The sequence below is a fragment of the Buceros rhinoceros genome, unplaced genomic scaffold, assembly GCF_000710305.1.
Source record: "Buceros rhinoceros silvestris isolate BGI_N320 unplaced genomic scaffold, ASM71030v1 scaffold9873, whole genome shotgun sequence".
NCBI lineage: Eukaryota > Metazoa > Chordata > Aves > Bucerotiformes > Bucerotidae > Buceros > Buceros rhinoceros.
The window spans coordinates 14239-33203 of record NW_010404218.1 but is presented as its reverse complement, the minus strand read 5'-3'; the positions used below and the strand labels follow the sequence as shown (position 1 = coordinate 33203).

The window sequence follows — 18965 nt, the reverse complement described above, 5'->3', positions numbered from 1 at the left end:
CCGTCCGGGTTTGGCTTTTCCGCTCGCTGCTTCCTCTGTGGAGCAATGCTTGTGAGGCAGCCGGGGACGGCTTAGCTTCCCCTTGCATTGGTCCCTCCTCTCCACCATATGTCCCTTGGCTCCAGCTCCTGCCCAGCCTATTGCCAGAGGCCCCTGTCCTCCTTCTACAGCCTCCTCATCACCATCCCTGGGGTGAAACTCAGCCCTCCCCAGGGGATGTCTTCAGCACAGGCATATCTTCAGCACAGGCATATCTTCAGCAACACTCATGTTTCCCTCAGCCCGGAGGAAAGCTAAGCTCAGCCCAGTGTCAGCAGTTCAGCCGGGATTTTTGGACTGAGTCCTCCTTACCCCCAGATCTGGGGTTCCCAGGTAGATTTTTGCAGCTCCCAGGTGTCTGAGTGCAGTGCACCCCTTGACACTCCCGCACCTCCATGCCTGCCCGGGGGTGGCTTCCCTCCTGCCTGATGCCTGCTGGCTCAGCTAGGGGCCCTGGGGCTTGCTCTGTGCTGGGGGCAGTGCTGCTGACCAGGCTCAGCACGGGGACTGCAGCCCGGCTGAAACCCCAGGGGCTGCGTCAGGTTCCCTAGCAAAGGGTCTTCCCTAGAAAGTGATGAACACTGTCTCCAAACTCCGGAACAGGGAGGACAGTCTGCCTGCTCTGAGGACACTCTCTGCTGAAATTGGTGCATGGGAGCAGAGTTCCGATCCTAAAAATCTAAACTAAAAGTCCAAAAGCTTCTCTTTGCAAAGGTGTGGTATTTATTTTGGTATCTTAATGGCTCTGCCATGGAGCCCGCCAGCCCCGCGTGCAGCTTGCCATTGTGGGGACTCCTGAGCATGGCTTTCTTGGTGAGCCATTCACAGTGCTGAACTGCAAATAATAGGAGTGGAAACAGCCTTTCTCTTTTAATCTTCTTTGCTTTGTAAATCTAGTTCTGCGCCTATTAATTTCTGGGCAGGTGCCTTAATTAAAGTTTGGGCTGTGACGATTAATGATAAATCTGTGTCACGCTCCTTTCTCCTGGGAGTCAGCCAGATTCAGCCTGCCCTTGACTACGGGCTTGCTAAGGTGCTCTCACAGCAGCTCGGAGAATTTCCTTGTCATTTTGGTCCTTTGTTCTCCTCTCCCCACAGCCTCTGTGGAGTTACACACCGATAATTAAGGTTTATGCAAACGACAGTCACCCCAGTTAACAGCCAGCGGTAATAAGTTCATTTGAACAAGAACGCGGCAGCAGAAATTTCAAGGTGCTGAGCGTGTCAAAAGGGATGCAGCAGGGGTAAAACTCGTCTCTCAGAAGAGGATTTCCTTCTGCATCTTGGTAATAAAGTCGGGGCCACCAGGGAACACTCTCCTGGGCTGCGATTTCCATAGTCACCCCAGGGCCTGCATCCCGTCATCGTCAATTTCTGTCAAAATGGGCAGCACCTGGTATTGTGTAGGGTCGGCGGTGCCTTCCTGGCTTCTCCTCTGAGGGCCGGGGCTGGCTCACTGCTGGCCACCATGGAATGCCCCATCTTGCATGGCCTCAGCACCCGGGTTTAGCCCGGGCCGCCCCTGCCAGTCCTTTTCATTGCATTCAAATAAAGAAACACCAGCAGCTTTTACAAAGAGCTTTTATAAGTCTTTGTGCCTGAGCACAGAGCTTGAACAGTAAGCCTGAATTATTTATTAAACAGTCATCCAGGTGGGTCTTTAACATTGGTCTTTGTGTCAGGGAGGAATCCAGGTAAAATTGCAAGAACAAATTGTCCTGCAGTAAATTTGAGGCAGTGGGTTGGCCTGACCCCCACCCCCCATGCTGCTCAACGATAGCCGCTCTCCTTGTCTAGATAGTCCCATCAAGGAGCATCTCTGTGGGCTCCTTTTGAATAGTTCTGATGATACCAACCATGCTGTAATGTAATATGGGACGTCACTTCACTAGCCCCTTGCTCGGGTCAAATTTATTTAAAAAAAAAGTTTTTCTGTGGGGATGTAGTGTGTGGAGGGGCAATGGTGTGAGAAAGGGGCACCTCCACCTTGTTTCCCCACCAGGGGATTTTTAATACTGCCTAAGGCCAAATGCACTTCCCAGTGCTGAGCACATGGTGAAAGAAAGGAAGTTTTGGCGATCCGGAGGTGTCTGCCTTGGCAACCACCACAGCGCAAGCCTGGTGCTTGGTAGTGTGGGACACACAGCACGTCTGTCCATCTGCCGTATTGCACCCTTCAGAATCACCAGGGCTCATACATCACAACCTTGAGTAGCTGCCCTGCTCAGCACGGAACTCACTGCCTGAATTACAGATGCTGTAGGATGGGATGTGAGAGCAGATGGGATCGCACTGGCACTGCCCAGCCCTTTGGGTGCCTGTCCTCTTGCACCCCCTGTTGCACTGGCCCTTGCTTCTTGCCCGGTTCAGACACCCATCTGTCCACCTTCTCTGCAGCCCTTCTCTCAAACGTGGCTCTGCTTCTGCATAGCTCTATGCCCCTCACACCCGGCTGTAGTAGGCAGCCGTCTCCCTTCGGGGCACAGGGGGGTGCACGGGGGGCTGCTCTTCTCCTGCCCACCCATTTCCACTGGGGATGGCAGGTGGATGGAGGTGCAGGGGGGGCTTGCATCTGTGCCAGCTCTTCAGGGCTGTGTTCATGGTGGCCTGATCGGTGATGCCCAGGAGCTTCTCAGCAGCTTCCCTCACATCTGCAGGGGCTTTCCTGGGTGGGTGGCAGCGAGTGGCTGCCAGGTCCGTGCTCATGCCCTCGAAGAACTGCTGGATGCAGACCTTGGCAAAGCTCCTGGCATGCTCTGCACACATCTCATCGAACAGCTTGCGCTCAATGTCGATGTAGTGGGACCAGTACCTGCTCTTCAGGAAGGCGGCTTGGGTGAAGCAGGGACGGAGGGATCGGACCAAGAAGGCCAGCGTAGTCATCAGCAGCACAAAGCACCAGCCCAGGGCCTGCAGGGATGAGGGGGGAACCGGACCTGTCACAGACAGACAGAACACATGCCTGACACTTCCCACCAGCTGGCAGGAGCCCCCCAGTCTGTGAACGAGCCTGACTCCACTTTGGGCTGCTTGACACCTGACTGCATTTACATTGCAAAGCTGGACTAGGAAAACCTATGTACCGAGTCAGTGCATCCGCATGGAAATTTTGGTTGATGGACCCACCTAGGCAGCACCTCTCCACATCTCACACAGCCTTGTGTAGCATCAGCAGGCAGTGACCATAAATAACAGCAGACCGGATCTGGCACCCAGCCCTTGTTCCTGGTCCCTGGTAGGACCACATCTCACCTGGATCTGTGTACTCTGACTCGCAGCTATTGTCATTCCAGATACTCCCTGAGTTTATGCAGCTGTCTAACAATTTTCCTGTGCTGTTGGACTCAGTAACATCTGTTGTGGGTGAGCAGTGGTGACAGGCTCCCCTGTTAATGGGGTCTGACAGGAAGAGTGAGATGAGGGCAGAGACAGGACCGGTCTGTCTTGTTCACCATCGGTTTCAGCTCAGGCTGCTGCCAGGCTGTGCAGGCAGGGCTTGTGAGGGCAAACCCCTCTGTAAAAAGAGCACTTTGGAAGGGGGTATCTAGGTGGCAGCTCTTGTTTTGCAGCTCCCAGTGCTTCCCAACAGATAGTAATTAGGGTCTACCCAGGAAAATCTGCTTTGTGACTCCATTTCTTTTAAACTGGGGGTGATAATTCCTGTCTGCTCTAGGGAGGTCAGGGAGAGGAGCTGCTTTTAAACAGGAGTACATGAGTGACCAGGGTGGGTTGGACCATCCTGTCTCCAGAATGGAGAATGTGGCAAGCAGCAGAGGGCTTCAGAGGAATTAGGCACAGGACAAGCAGTTAGCACGACTTCTTCATTTGTGGTTCCTTGGGATGGTTATTAAACACGTTGGCTGTTTCCATGCAAGCGGCAGAGACAAGTAACATAGACGGTTATTAGCCCATTGCTTGCACATGTTAAAATAAGCAGCAAGAGCAACTGTGGGCAACTGGTGCGTTATGGGAGGGGGCAACAGCCTACCAGTCATCGAGTTACTTTCATGTAAGCCCCTTCTGAACTTGCTCTAAATAAATCTCTGCATACAGCATGGCCATGTACCACTGCCCTGCAGCCCCAGGCTGCCCAGGCAGGAGAGGAGACCAAATTGTCAGGATGAGCTAACAGCTTCAGTGTCTGCACCACGCTGGAGGCGTAACTCCCCAGAGCTGAGTATGAGCACCTTGTACCCTTGCAAAGTCACCAGTCTCTCCTCCTGCAGCTTGATTTCAACAAGGAGATTCCCTCAAGGGAAGAGCTAAGGCTTTCAGTGCCTAACCGTAAACCATCAACGAGGGCCCTGCAATGATGCCTCTTACCTGCGAAATGCAGCGCAGGTACCTGACAGCCACTTCATTGGCAATGAGCTCCTGTCCATCATAGATCTCCTTGCAGGGGATGCGGGCAAGGACCCGCTTAATCTCCCCTTGGGAGAGGCCAGAGTGGCTGGCATTGCCCAGGGTCTCCACGGGCACCGAGGTGCAGAAGGCGCAGGTGATGCACTTGCCATCCAGCAGCGTCACTGAGACCCATACCACTGGGGCGATCATAGCCCTCTGCGCCATGGAACAGAACATGTAGCGCAGGACAGATGGGTCCTTCCCTCGCTGGCCCAGGGGCCGTCTCCACTCCTCTGCCAGCATGGAGACATTGTTGTTCAGCACGAAGCCCAGCAGGAACAAGATGAAGGGGGGCACCAGGAGGATGCCCAGCCCATAAGCCAAGTTGTAGTGTGGAAGGCAGGGGCAGTTGAAATCAAAAGCCGAGTACATCTGGGCACTGGCGAGGGCCATGATCCCACAGATGCCATTCATGAAGGACTCCTGGTTGGACTGGAGGAACTGGAAGATCATCCGGAACTTGTCCATCTTTCCTTGATGCAATTCCTCCCCCCACCAGAGTCCAAGCTGTGGCTCCGGTTTACTTCATTCATTCAACCCCGCTCTTCACAGACGGGCATCAACAAGTGTCTGTGCAGTTCACTGATTCATTCAGGCATTCTTTCAGCCCCAATATTTAAAGCAGAAAATTTAATTTTTTTCTGTGTATTTTGCTGCTTGCAAGAGTTCAGAGTTTGCTTCTTCCTGCTCTCCTTTGGGTCGTTGGTTCCTGGTTTGCTAAACCTGGATTTGTTCTTCTCCATGGCCCCATTTCTGCAGTCTCCCAGCCACCAGTCCCCTTGGCTGGAGGCTGCAGGGTTTACCATGGCCGTGCCCTCCCGGAGTAATCTGTGCCCCGGGCAGAAAGAGGAGCTGGCTGGTCGGCCTCTGTGAGCCCGTTTGCAAATGCAGGAGGTGGGTGCTCCTCCCAGGACTGACGGGATGCCCCACCTCTGCGGTGCAGGCACACAGAGAAAAGCGGTATGCCAGAGTTTCCCCCTCCCTCCATGTCTGCATCACCCCAGCAGCATGTCATGCAAGCCCCTCACAGGTCTGCCAGGCCCCTCTCTGTACCCACTTCTCTGGGAAATGCCTTTTCTGTTTTACTCTGCAGAGGGAAGAGAAGAGTAAAGGAAAGGCAGAGGGATAAAGCTCTTGGTGCTCTGGGGTGTTGTATCTGTATTGGAAGGTCTGTTAGTGTCTCCCCTCAACCTTGCAAACATCCACCTTTCAGCCAGGCTTACAAGCTGACTCTTGTAGCTCCTTGGTTTTTCCAGCCCTGCACTTGCTAAGATATCCTTCAAACTGTGGCTAATAGTCAAGCAACATCCAGAGGTACATAGTGCTTTTCCTTTGGAGCTGGAGCAAAATGGGCATAGAAAGGAGAGAAGGCTGCAGGGACAGGGGCAGAGAGGACACACCCTGCTCTGCAGGGTGGGTCCTGGTGAGAGCATCCAAGCCCTGAGTACTGCTACTTTCTCAGGAGATGCTCCCTGCCCAGCAGAGCTCTGAGAGTCGGGTTTTTTCCCTGAGATTTCTTCTTTTCACCCCTAGACATAGACTGTGTAGAACACTTCCTGCCCATCAAGCCAACAGGTACCAGCAGTCCTGGGAGATGAGGATGCAGTGGAGCTACCACTCCTCTGAATATCACTTGAACTCTGCTGGGAAGGCCAGACAGAGCAAAGACTACCTGAGCCGGCAACGTGCATCCATTTAGCAGGAGGTGCTGGGCCTGGGATTTGGCTGTGTGCCTTGACCTGAGGCTAAGGTGTCTAAGGGCGCATTTCCCATGCAACCACTGTATGGTGCAGGGAGGACTGAGCTAGCTGGGTGCTGGGCTGTACAGCACGGGATTGCTGACAGTTTAGTGATGCCACTTTGCCTGGGCTTATTAATGCAGTAACAACACCAGGCCATCTGGAGCCAAGTGTCCTTGAATACCTGCACTGTTCTTCCTGCTCTTTGCACACCAGGAGCAGCCTGGGCAGAGCCAGCTCAGGTGTGTGGTGGACATGTCTCATATGATGATGCTGGGGTTCAAAGCTTCCCCATCACTTCCATCCTCTGCCCTTTCACAAGGGCATCTCATTGCTGTCAGCTCTGGGGGCTCTCCGGTCTGGGAAGTCTCTGCAAACGTACAGAGATCTTGTGCACATTTGTCCTGTGCACAGAACCAACCAGACAGACTTCCCCCCAGTTTGCCAGAACTGAGACAAACACTACTGACATGTGATAGCTATGGTTGGGCCAGGTTGGCACTTACAGCACAAACCTGAAAGAAGTGGGCTCTGTTGTTGGTGCTCTCCTGCATCTCTGTCCCCAGTTGTTGGTGCTCTCCTGTTGGTGCTCTCCTGTCCCCAGCTGAGAAAGCAGCTTTGATACACTAGGTTGCTCCCTCAAGCCAGCCAGAACATGGGGGAATACTGAGTCTACAAGCAGCTGTAAAACAGATGGTTGCAGTATTGACTACGTGTACGGCGTTCAGCCCCTCTGCTCCAGGCACCACCTGTGCTGTTGACATGAGTATCAAGATACTTCCGTTTGGGCACCAGCACAGCTGTACTGGTGGCTGTGAGACACATCACCAAATCAAGCTGCTAAGGTTGTGCAGTGTGTCCGTGCGGAGTTAGGAAGGCAAACCAGGTGCTTTGACCATTAGTCAGCACTGCAGTTTTTGACTCTCCCCCCACACCAGCCCTGAGGCTGTGTGGATAATGCCAAGTTCATCCTGAAACACCACCACGGAGGTGAGCACAAAGCATGTGGGTAGCACCCAGGCAGTTCTAGCTCTGACTGTTGTGGAGAGGTTAATTGCATGATCTCCTCAAATGTGAAGAGATTTGGCTGTGTGCATACAGATGAGGCTTATTGTATTGCTAGCTAAGAGCTCAGGCTGGCTTCCCTGTTCACCTGGTGAACGGCGTTTTGAAGTGCAGTTCACATCAAAGCATGCCTGAATCAATCAAAAATCAGAGAGATTTTTGATCTCCAGGAAAACTCTGCCTTCCATTAAACATGAATTGGGGGGTCTGAGCCTGCTTGGTGAAGATGTACAGCACTGGAAGTTCCCCCTGAAGCCAACAGTAAGTCAGTGGGATTCAAAACAGAGCCTATAGAAGCCGATGTCTGGGTCTTCCTTTCTACATTGCCTTGTTAGGAAGGACCTTGTTTTTGTGAGCTTGCCAACAAGAAGTTCACTCCAACTGGTTTGCAAGAGAAGGCAGAGCTGGTGCTTCCTCCCATGACACCATCCTGCTTGTGCTTTAGAAACCAGATCCTGAGACAGATGCCTAAGTTCCTCCCAGCGTGGGGTCCTGCACTTAGACACCAAGCCAGACACTAAGCCGGAGAGCTGAGGAGGACTTCGTGTGTCCCAGTCAATGTAGGATATAGAGATAGAGAAGATACAGAGATACGAAAATGGTCACAATACTCATCAGGAGAGTTTGGGAAGAGTTTGGGAAAGCCGTCTTTGCAATAAGCCCTGCTCTTTCACAGACTCTTGGCAGGTGAGGATTCCTGAGCACCTCTGACAAATCTGTGTGTCAGGCATCAGACCAGCCCTGAGATACAGAGCTGCTAAAGTTTGTAAACGAACCTCTTTGCTCCCACTTCCACAGAACGGTACACACTCCTAGCAGAGCTGGTGGGAAGGGACCTCTGGAGGTTGTCAGGTCTGCTCCCACTGCTCAAAGTGTGCTCAGGGACACATCTCCGTAGATGGAGGTGCCACAGTCTCTCTGGGCAGCCTGTTCCGTCACCCTCAAAGTGAACACGTGCTTTCTTCTGTTTAAATTGAATTTCCTGCATTTTGGCTTTGTGCCTGTTGCCTCTTGTCCTGTCATGAGACACATTTTCCGCAATGGAGAGGAGTTCTCTGGCTTCAAAGGGGAACACAGCACAGGACTTGGGGAGGCTGGGAAGGGTCAACACACACAGCCACATCCGACTGGATCTACCTGTGACCAGACTGACCCTCTCAACAGTGTGTGAGCCTTTGTAGACCTGCAAAGGTCTATGGCTGCACCCTTAAATCCTCTGATTTTATCCCCCCCTATACAGATAACAAAGCTGTCCCTCTTCCCCTCTTTTGCGTTTTGTATTTTGTGGCCGTTCTGGGATGATTTAAAACCTGAGATCATGGAAAGCAGCATGCAAAGCAGAGCTGTGGACCTCTGCTCTGAGCTGGTTAGGAAAATTGTCAGTTTGACTAGTGTGGAGTGATGAGTCTGAACTGCATCTCAGCCTGAGATTTCTGGTGTTGTGTCTGATGAAAGTAAACCAGAGATGAAATTCAAAGTGCAATGCTGATTTCAAAGGAGAGATCAGAAGCTCCCTGGACCTAAAGAACTCCTGATGGGGAGACCACTGTCTTATTCCCAACTAGCGTGGGCCACAGCTGGCTTTGTGCCCTCTCTAAGCATGTCAAGGGGAGCTCAGGGGTTCAGCCAGAGATGATTTTGCCATGCAAATAAGAAAAGGTCTGCTGCCCATCCCTCTGCAACCTGCATCTCCCTGCTGGGCCTCGGTGGTGCCTCTGCCTATGGGTGGGCTGTGGACTTGTTTGGCCTTCCTGTGTTTTGCCAAGCATCTCCTCCCTCCCTGACACCATGCATACAAACATCCTGAGGAGGAGGTACCCACCTTCCAGCAGCTCAACAAGTTACAAGTTAATCTGTGGAATTAATATGTGTTTTCAATTCAACTCCTCATTTTGGATTGAGTCACAAGGTGGTGACAGGTTTCTTTGCCCCTTTTCCACCCTCTTCTTTCCTCCTGGAGGCCCTGCTTGCCCCATATATCCATGCACAGCCAAGGAGACATCTATTCTTCACACACCCACCTCCCCCCAGACCTCTCCACCTTAGATCCCTCACTCCCAGACACAAAGTGAGCATCAGCGTGAGCCTCAGCCTGGAGAAATACGTGTGACTGCCCTGGGTTCGTTTGCAGTTTAATGAGTTTAATGCATCCAAGCAGCAATGCTGGTCAGAAATGCCAGTCAAACTGGCACCACGGTTGGCACCATCTACAGCGGGGGGTGGAAAAAGGCAGGTAAGAAAGTGCTTAGCATTAGGGGCTCAGAGATAAGGTTACATTCAAACAGTTTTGAAACCAAGGACGGAAATGCCCAACTAGGTGACGCAAGGATGATCCTCTGGATAGATCAGTTTGTACTAAAATGTAGCAGGGGAGTGTTTAAAATTTGTGATCAGGCACAGAGTCAGTGTGTCCTTTCCATGGCCCAATGCCAGTGTTTAGAGCAGCCCCCTCAACCTCAGCACAGTCCCGTGGATGTGTTAAGCAAAGCCTCCAATTCCTTTTTTGCTCCTGCAGCTCCAACCCAATGCAGAGACATTTATCCAGAGGAATCTTCTATTACATTTATGTAGGTCCATGAATTTCAGTGTGTTGGCATATTTTATTTTGAAAATGCATGGAAGTATTGGTGGGTTGCAGAGGAAGGAAGGCTGAGCAGTTTGGCAGCTGGGCTGGGGGCAGCCAAAGCTCTCAGCAGATGGGAAGATGCAGGAGGTGGTTTTGCCTGTTTAGTAAACATGTTGGTGTGGTACTAAAAGAATTGCCAATTAAATCATTTCAGTGTCAGCTCTGCTAATTCTCTGAACTGGGCGTCACTGAAACAGGCAGGAGCATCTCACACCTCTGAGAAGCTGCCGCTTCAGTCAGTTTGCACACGCAGCTGGGTGTTGGTGCCTTGGTTAAATCTTTCCTCGAGCCACAAAGGTTTTATCACAGCTGTAAGAAGCTGTAACCCTTCAACATGGCAAAAGCACTACGCAGAGTCCTTTCTTGAGAAATGTCGTTAACAGTGACTGAGGCTGGGGCCCTTAGATCTTCAGAGCTAGTTTATCTTGGAGGTTTTGCTAGGCACGCCTTGGAGTGGAGCTTTTGGGGTTGGGGTTTTGGAGGAAGACGAGAGCACCGCTGTCATGTACTCACTGGACCTTTCTTTGTGCAGAGGTATGGCAGTGCCCCTTCCGTGTCTGCAGGACAAATCTCACTTTACACAGCAGTGTGCTGGGGGAATTTGGACCAGGTGCCAGGGCTGTAGGCCGAGGGCAGAGGGGATCTCTCTTGCCCCAGGGGATGCCTCTGGGTTGCCTGGTTGACATCCAGGGGAGGTTTCTCATAGTACCACATTTTCAGAAGTTTATTCACCTGGCCCTGATCTGTGATGCCTCGGAGAAGATCTTCCTCTCCTTCAGCCCCCTCTTCCTCCCTTGGCAAGTTGAAGCTGTGCTGTTTGATCTCTTGCTGCATATTTTCAAAGAAGTGGAGGATGCATTTGTGAGCAAAGAGCCGGCTGTGTTCACAGCAGGTTTCCTCAAAAATCTTTTGCTCGATATCAATGTAGTTGCTCCAGTGACGTGCCTGCAGGAGGGTGGCCTGCTTGAAGCAAGGTCTGAGCCAGCGAGCAAGGAAAGCTGCCACGATAAGGATCAACAAAATGCTCCAGCCGAGTGCCTAGGTGATAAGAAATGAGCAGTGGAACAGGGACAAGACAGGCACAAGGACAGGCGTGAGCTGTTTGCCTGTGTCACTGAGATGGGGAATTTGTGTGGCTGGAGGGCAGATGTGGTACATCTGGACTCCCTTTCTTCATCTGTCCATGAAGTTCATCCCCTCAAACTGCACTCAGAGGGTTGGTGTAATCTCCTCCCAGTGAATATAGGGCAGTGAATATAGGACATCTGTGCACCGGTAGTTTAGTAAGATGACTGTAGGACAGTAGGATAACTGTTTGCAAAGTTAGCCTCGAGCAGAGGTATTTGTTTTGAGTGTGGGAGCGCCCCAGGGGAAGGGGACTTCACTGTTCTCCTTTGATGCTCACCTGTCTCCAGTGAGATCTTCATCTGCCACCTACACTGGCTCCAGGGTCAAGGAATCCCTGCATCAGGGTGAAGACAGCCCAGACTACATGCAGTTCCCTTTGGTAAGAAGAAAGGGCTTGTTTTCAATGCCCTCCCACCGGTCCTCATCCTGGACCTGGCACTCCTGTACAAATAGCAGGGGCCAGCCAGGGCTTCACTCCCCATCACGTCCTGTTCTTGTATCGTTCCTGAGCAAGCTGGTTTTGTCTGCCTCAGCTTGCGCTGTCCTTAGAACAGCGGTTCCTATCTGCAAGATTAGCGGTTAGAAAGGTCTCCTGACACTGGAGAGAGCTTTAGGAGACATCTATATTCATTGCAACCTGCTTTTTATTATCTGGGTTTGGAAATTGCTGTTCTTCTAGAAACAAAGTTCTTTTAATTAAACCATCTTCTATTTTCTTCCTTTACGCTACCTGAGTGACTCCGGAGATTATTGCTAAGGGTGGCAATGTTTGGGGGCGTAAAGAAGCAAAGAGTAGTCTTGCTTCCAGCCTGACTGTGGTGAAGATATGACAAATTAAGGAAATGCAGAAGCAAATGATGCATGTCCTGGGAACCTGACCAGCATGGGGGGGCTCTGCTGGCAGTGACCTACCTGGGACCAGCAGCGCAGATACCTGGACACTGCCTTGCGGGATGTGTTGTTCCTCATGAGCTCGTCGTCCTTGCAGGGTACTTTGGCCAGCAGCTGCTGTACCTGCACTGGACTGGCATTGGCAAAACCCACAAAATTCTCGGGATCCACAGAGCTGCTGAAAGCGCAGATCAGGCATTTGCCATCCAGGAGGGTGACTATGACCCAGACAACAGGAGCAACCATGGCTCGCTGCAGGATGGAGGAACACATGTACCTGGAGCAGGAGAGAGAGACGTGAGTGGGTAAATGATGGGGTCTTTCTCCTCATCCAGATCCTTGAAGGATGCAGGCTGCCCTACGTCAAGCAGCCCTCCTAGAGCCGGGACCTGACTCCCAGCACTGTCCTCAGCATTGCTCCAGCTACTGCCTCTTTTGCTCTGGGAACAATTTGTTGGTGCTTCGCAGTGAAATCTGTGCCAGCACACAGCAGTGCTTTGTGTGCTGCCTGCATTCACCACGGTGCGTGGTCCTCTCATTATGTGCTTCTCTTGACCGTTTACTTATGTATTGCACACTCTCCCTTGTCTTCTACATTCACTCTTTCTTTTCTCATCATCTCAGTTTCTACCTGCAAAATCACTTTTCTCTGCAGCCTTTCTCGTCCCACTCTGCCAGCCTGTGCACTGGGTAAAACTGTGTATGTAACAGATTGAATATGACTCTCCTCTCCCTGCCACCAAATTGAGTCAGTAAAAATGTAATTGAAGGGAGGGGAACCACAAGGCTATTGATAAAGATGGAAATGCCACTCTTTCTGCACATTGAAGTGGAAATGCTTCATCTTTTCACACGTGTAAACCCCAAGAGAAACCTTGTGTGTGCGCAACAGAGCAGGCAGCAATGCAGTTTCCCAGAGTGGCATCATAAACCCAGCCATTGGCATCAAAGAGCTCCTGCCCTCCTGAGAGATGGGACGAGGCTCTGCCTTCATTTCTGCTCTTGGAAATGCGTTTGTCATGCCCCTGCCCCTCCAAGCTCATGGGGTAAGGTCTCAGGAGCTGAGCTTAGAAGAAAATTATTTACCAGGAAGGTCAAAACTGTGGAGGTGAGACAGCTAAGCAGGAGGTAAAAGGAGGGACATGACTACCGGTGCAAACCCCACCTTATGACAGCTAGGTCCTTCTTTCTGCGTCCCTGCGGTCGCCTCCACTCCTCCAGCATCACCAGAGACTGTCTGTTGAGAAGGAGGCTGCAGAAAAAGAGGGCGATGGGGGGTACAAACATGATTCCCAAGCCATATGCCATGTTGTAGCGGGGCAGACAGGGGCAGCTGAAGTCAAAGCTGGTATACATCTTTACGCTAGCCAGGGCTAACAGCCCACAGATCCCATTCATCACAGACTCCGAGTTGGACTGGAAGTACTGGAAGATCATCCGGAAACATTCCATTGTGTTCTTTTGGCCAGGGGTGCTCCTCCTGGGAAATCCCTGGGCAGCCTGGCACAGCCTGTGTCCCTTCAACCCCCTTCTGCTGCTGCAGGGCAGGGGGCACAGCTCAGCCTGCAGTCAGTCAGAGCAGGAGGATGGGGATGGAAGAGAGCTGCTGGGGCTTCCCCACAGGCGCACAGCTTCTCACCCAATCCTTATCTTCCAGGGCATCTAGTTGCTTTTCTAGGTGAGCAGCTGGATACAGCCTCCAGCAGCTGTTTTTCCCACCCCGTTTTTAATTTTCAGGGCTGTCCTACGTGCCAACCAGTGACAGCCTCCAGTAGTGCTGGGTCCCTCCCTCCCGGAGAAGCTAACTCTCAGTGGAGAGCTGTCAGTGGATGCCTGTGAGCTGTCTTCTCTGCGGATGGAGGGCTGTTGAGTGATTCATCAGCCAGGAGAAAACATGAAAGGCAAATGCGCTCATCTGGGTAACTGCTGCCGCCCCGTTTCTTTTTGGTGCAGCAGATCCCCAGCCCTGAGCGGGGCAGAAGGGAGGCAGGGACCACACGCCTGGCGCTGAGCACACACACCACATCACTCCGACTTCAGATTTCCATATGAAAATGGGGTGAAGAGACCATCCCTTCAGTTAAGAGCCTGTGAGAATCGATAGCTTTCAAAGCCTGGAGTGGCACTTCAGGGTAAAGGCTGCTCATGGCTATATATCATACATGGACTGTGGCATTTGTACCACACCGTCATCCATGTCCAAGGCCCTTGGACTGGGGGTCCTTCTTGCCCCCCATCAGAGGGCATGGTGCAGTAAGAGCAGCTGGCTGCTTGGATTATCATCTTGGATTAACTGGATTATCATCTTCTGCCCCTTTTAAATATCCCAGAGGCAATTCCTTTTTTTCTCTCAAAAGTTTATTTTACAGATAAATACAGCTCACCGCCACACAAGGAAACTGAGGTTTTTTTCTGATGTATTCAACATAATTTTCCTCTCCCCAGCTTTCATCTGAAGATATTTTCTAATTTTTTCTCAGCTCAGGTTTCCATACATGTTTAGGAAGGGGAAAAATATAAGGCTGTTATATTTACCTATTTTGTTAAAAAAGAGAGGAACCACCTCCACTGAAGTGCACTTGCTGCCAGCACTGAGGTTTCTGCCCACGGCGGCTCCCATTGAAGGGCTGGTTGCCTTAATAGGATCGCACCAAATGACAGCAGTGGGGAGAGAGTACCTATAGCTGCTCACAGGTACATGCAGTGGGTGTGCAACACACACAGACTCCAGGGGCCACAATGCTATCTCCTTCAATCTAAACAGCAGCTCCCACAATTATGAATGGAAATGACTGTTAATGTTCATCCATCAGCAATAAAAAGCGATGGCTAATCAGCTAATGTTTCCATTTTGCCGCTGCAGGACATCAGGACCATTTTGCTGTTATAGGTCCATTGGGACCATTGAGTTAAAGTAGCTCCACCAAGTTACTACTAAACCATGTCCCTCAACACCACATCTATACATCTTTTAAATACCTCCAGGGATGAGGACTCCCCTGGGCAGTCTGTGCCAGGGCTTTACAACCCTTTCAGTGAAGAAATTTTTCCTAATAGCCAACCTAAATCTCTCCTGGCACAACCTGAGACCATTTCTTCTTGTCCTATTGCTTATTACTGGGGAGAAGAGACCAACCCCCACCTCCCCACAACCTCCTTTCAGGCAGCTGTAGAGAGTGATAAGGTCTCCCCTGAGCCTCCTTCTCTCCAGACTAAACAACCCCAGTTCCCTCAGACACTCCTCACAGGACTTGTGCTCTAGACCCTTCACCAACTTTGTTGCCCTTCTCTGGACACACTCCAGCACCTCAATGTTTTGAAGCCAAATTCTGCCTCATCTTGGAGGAACAATTCGCTGGGGATGAGGGTCAGGTGGGACAGGGGGTAAGAACAGGAGAAGGACAGAAAGTTTTGCCATTTCTCTGTTCCCTAACAATGGATGTCATGGATTCTGATTTACATTTAAAGAACTATCTCTGAATTTTACAACATCTCATATATATATATATCATATCATATATATATCATATCATATACATATGATATATATATGACCAGTTCTGGTCTCAGACACAGTATTTTTATGTGTGTGTGTATATATATATCACATATATATATAATATATATATCATCATTGGCCACCTGGGCACACTCCTGGCTCATATTCAGCTGGTTATCAACCAACACCCACAGGTCTTTTTCTGATGGGCAGTTTTCCAGGCACTCTTCCCCAAGCCTGCAGCATTGCAGGGGGTTGTTGTGACCCAAGTACAGAACCCAGCATTTGGCCTTGTAGAACCTCATACCATTGGCCTCAGCCCATCAATCCAGCCTGTCCAGTTTCCTCTGTAGAACCTCAATGAGGTTTTGTCCCTTCTCTGTACTGGGACTGGACTCTCTTTCCTCCAGGAAAATTGGTGTCTAGGAACAGGCATTTCTCCCATCCTGAAGCTTGCTCTCCTGGAACCTGGCCACTGCCATGAGCACTATTCCTGGCAGCAGCAAAGGGCCCCAGGGCTCTGGTGGGAGCACTCCTGGCCTGTGGTGTGAAAGATGAAGGGTTATCTCCTCATTAGGAGCTGTTTGCAGTTGTTTATAACTTTGACAAATTACTTAATTACCCATATTGATGTTTTTCTGTCCTGAACATCTGCCTCAGGCAAATTATTTTTAGAAAACTGCTCCATGGGTTGATCAGCTGCTCCTGAGATGATGTAAGGGCACAAAACAAGGATTTCTTGTTCCCTCTTAAAAATGGGGGTTGAGCAATTGATCTGCAAAGGCACAGATTTTATGACACCTGCCTCGAGGGCACAGTAGTGACTGTCCTGCTCTGAGTGGGTGCTGCAGTCAGGGTCTCCCTACCAGCACCACAGGAGGCTGAGTTATCACCCCACTCCTTTTGCGCCTCTGCTGATGGCCATGGAGTTACTCTGGGCCATGGAGTTACAAACAGGGATTCAGAACCGGCCCAATACATTCCCAGATTGCAGGAGATGGCTATGAAATTAATTTAGCTCTGAATGCCTCTTCCTTCCTAATTTCTTGGCTCATTAATTGCCAAGTAGGGATGTCACCTCCATGTGGTGTTTGCTTCCAATGAGCGACGTGTTCCTTGCCTCACTTTCCCTTTATGGGGTCAAGTGTGGATCCACACGGACCCCACACCAGGTGCTGGGAGGATGACTAAGTCACTGATAAAATGCTGTGTCCCTGTGGTGTAAGAGCAGCTAGTTCTCCCAGGTCACCATGGGAGGACTGTGGTTCAGCTGGTGAATCAGGAAACCCCTTCCACCTGTTAGAGGAGAAGGGTTAATGCCTTTCCAAGGCTTAGAGAAAATGTGCCATCTTGTGTTTAGTGAAGGCCATTAACACTGTAAATCTCCTTTACCAGCCACAGTGCCTGCAGAGCAGGATCTTGTTCCTCTGCAGTTCATGTGGGCTTGAACCCTTGGCGAACCCTTGGGCACACGGGTAGACCCCCGTGAGAGCCTGTCTATACTCGACCAGCAGGTTGCAGCTGGGCTTTATTTTCTATTACCCTTGTCAGAGAGTTTGGGGACCAGTCTCCCACTGATATATCCCACTGACAGCAGAGCAGCCTTCTTTCTCTGCAAAGCTGGCAGAGGTTTTACACCTTTTTATACCTCACTGCCTGGAAATCTTAACAGCATCTTCAGTTTATCACAGCAGAAGTCTCCCTCCATTTCAACTGCCCATGAAGAAGGACATAGGTGGTGTTTCCTCTCTCCAAACACTATGCAAATTCCTGGTGGTCACTGGCAATGGAGACAAGTTCAAGCTGTGTTGGCTCTGTGGGGCAGGGGCCACCTAAATCTCAGTATTTTTTGCACAGCCGAGTACACTGCCTAGGCTACGCCAATCATGAGCAGTGACCATTAAATGATTAATAAGATGCTAGCAAAAACAATGGCAGTGTTGTGAAATGCAGTTTGTCTTCACTAATAATGGAGATCAGTTCTCTGGAGATCAGATACTCCTGTGTTGTGCCTTGTAACTTCATTAAAGCACCAACTTACAGCTGACTGCCAGTGAGGAAATAATCAGCTCAGTTATGCGTTGTTCTTCTTAGGAGCTCACTATATATCGCTCTCCTGGCCATTAGCATTTAGCTGTTTGGCTTATATGGAAGCCCTTTGTCCTGGCCTCCACATTATCCCAACCTTCACCTAATTCACACCATTTCTGCCTGAGAGAGCTTTTTGCAAGGCCATTTTTCTGCTTGGCTTGGAGCTGATGCTGCAGCGAGATCATTTAAGATGGAGTCCCTTCACATCTTGAGAGTGAATTAGGGAACAAGGTGGATAATTAGGGAATCAGACTGATCTCTTAATATCCCAGCTCAGTGATTTTCAGACTTTTTCTGGTTTGCTAGCACTTATCTTCCAGCAGTTTTGCAGGCCACAGATAGGGCTGCTGACATTTAACTAGCTTTTCTTGTTATTTTTAAAAACTAAGCTCCAGCCCTGGGGAATCCACAGTTTACAGGCTGAAAAACACTGATAACAAACTTTTCTTCAGAGATCACTTTGTCTCCAGTTTGCAGAGATGTCACAGAAACTGTTTAGGTGTCTAAAAGGAAATGGAGGTTGGGTGATGAAGCACATCTCAGTGCTGCAACCCTGGGTCTCTGCAGCCACTGGGGTTCAGGGCTGACGCAGTCCTTGTCCAGTGCAACTACTTCAGGAAGCAGACCAAATGCTTTGATAGCTGGATTCGTGGCTTTTAAGCCAAAATTTCTGTCTGTACTGTGTTGTTAATTCACCAAATACCCTCAGGTAAGTCACGGCTAAAAGTTGATTTTGCCACCATCCAGAAATGCTCTTGGTTAGCAGGTGCCCGAGCACTTGACTTGCAGGTGCTGGATGCCAGGGCTCAGATTCTATGCACCGGTTAGTTTACTGTCACTCTTCTCCTGGCTGTTGTGTTGAAATGACATAAGATAATAAAATCTTGGTTAATGTAACCATAGGGGTTATGGCTTTGTAAAATAACCTCCTGATTATGTTTCCATATCTCGTTATAAGTTCTTCAGGAAAGAACACATGTTGTATATGAAGACAACTTTCTGTTGACTGTTCCCAGTGATTCAGGTGTACTAGATAAGGAGTTTTGAATTTTCAAGATGTATTCCATAGCACAGATGTCTTAAAATACTCCTGTGGCTACAGATATGTTATTATAACATGACTCTACCTGCACTGACTGTGACTGTGGTTGAATTTAGTATTTCTGGGATGCACAAACAACGATGTATGGGTTTCCTAGAGACAAACTGATTAATGTCATAGATATTTTGTAAAGAACAGTCCTATATGTCTCAAATTTACGTGTCAGGAATGGAAGAAGTTTTTGAGATATAGAGAGAAAACTATTAGGAAATGTCATAATTTTTTTTTTACCCAAGAAATGTTGGGGTTTTTTTTTACCAAAGACCTTAAGCAAAACTGACTGTGTTTTCAAGTCACGCACAGAGTTATGAAGAAGCATCCCAGAGTTGCTGCTGTGCGCTATGCAGGGGCTTTAGAAATGGGGTGCTAGGGCAGTTTGCA

General features: G+C 50.0%; 2 protein-coding genes across 2 annotated transcripts; both read right to left on the bottom strand.

Annotated features, from left to right (window-relative positions):
* Nucleotides 1-2481: 2481 nt before the first annotated feature.
* On the bottom strand, nt 2482-4911 carry CALHM1 (calcium homeostasis modulator 1). Its single transcript, XM_010133302.1, has 2 exons — nt 4363-4911; nt 2482-2949 (listed from the first exon to the last, which is right to left on the bottom strand). Exons 1-2 carry the CDS (start codon nt 4909-4911, stop codon nt 2482-2484), a joined length of 1017 nt encoding a protein of 338 aa, XP_010131604.1.
* A 5538-nt stretch (nt 4912-10449) lies between these two features.
* CALHM3 (calcium homeostasis modulator 3) lies at nt 10450-13344 on the bottom strand. The gene is made up of 3 exons (XM_010133301.1): nt 13058-13344; nt 11914-12169; nt 10450-10911 (listed from the first exon to the last, which is right to left on the bottom strand). The coding sequence occupies exons 1-3, from the start codon at nt 13342-13344 to the stop codon at nt 10450-10452; spliced, it is 1005 nt and encodes a 334-aa protein (XP_010131603.1).
* Nucleotides 13345-18965: the final 5621 nt, after the last annotated feature.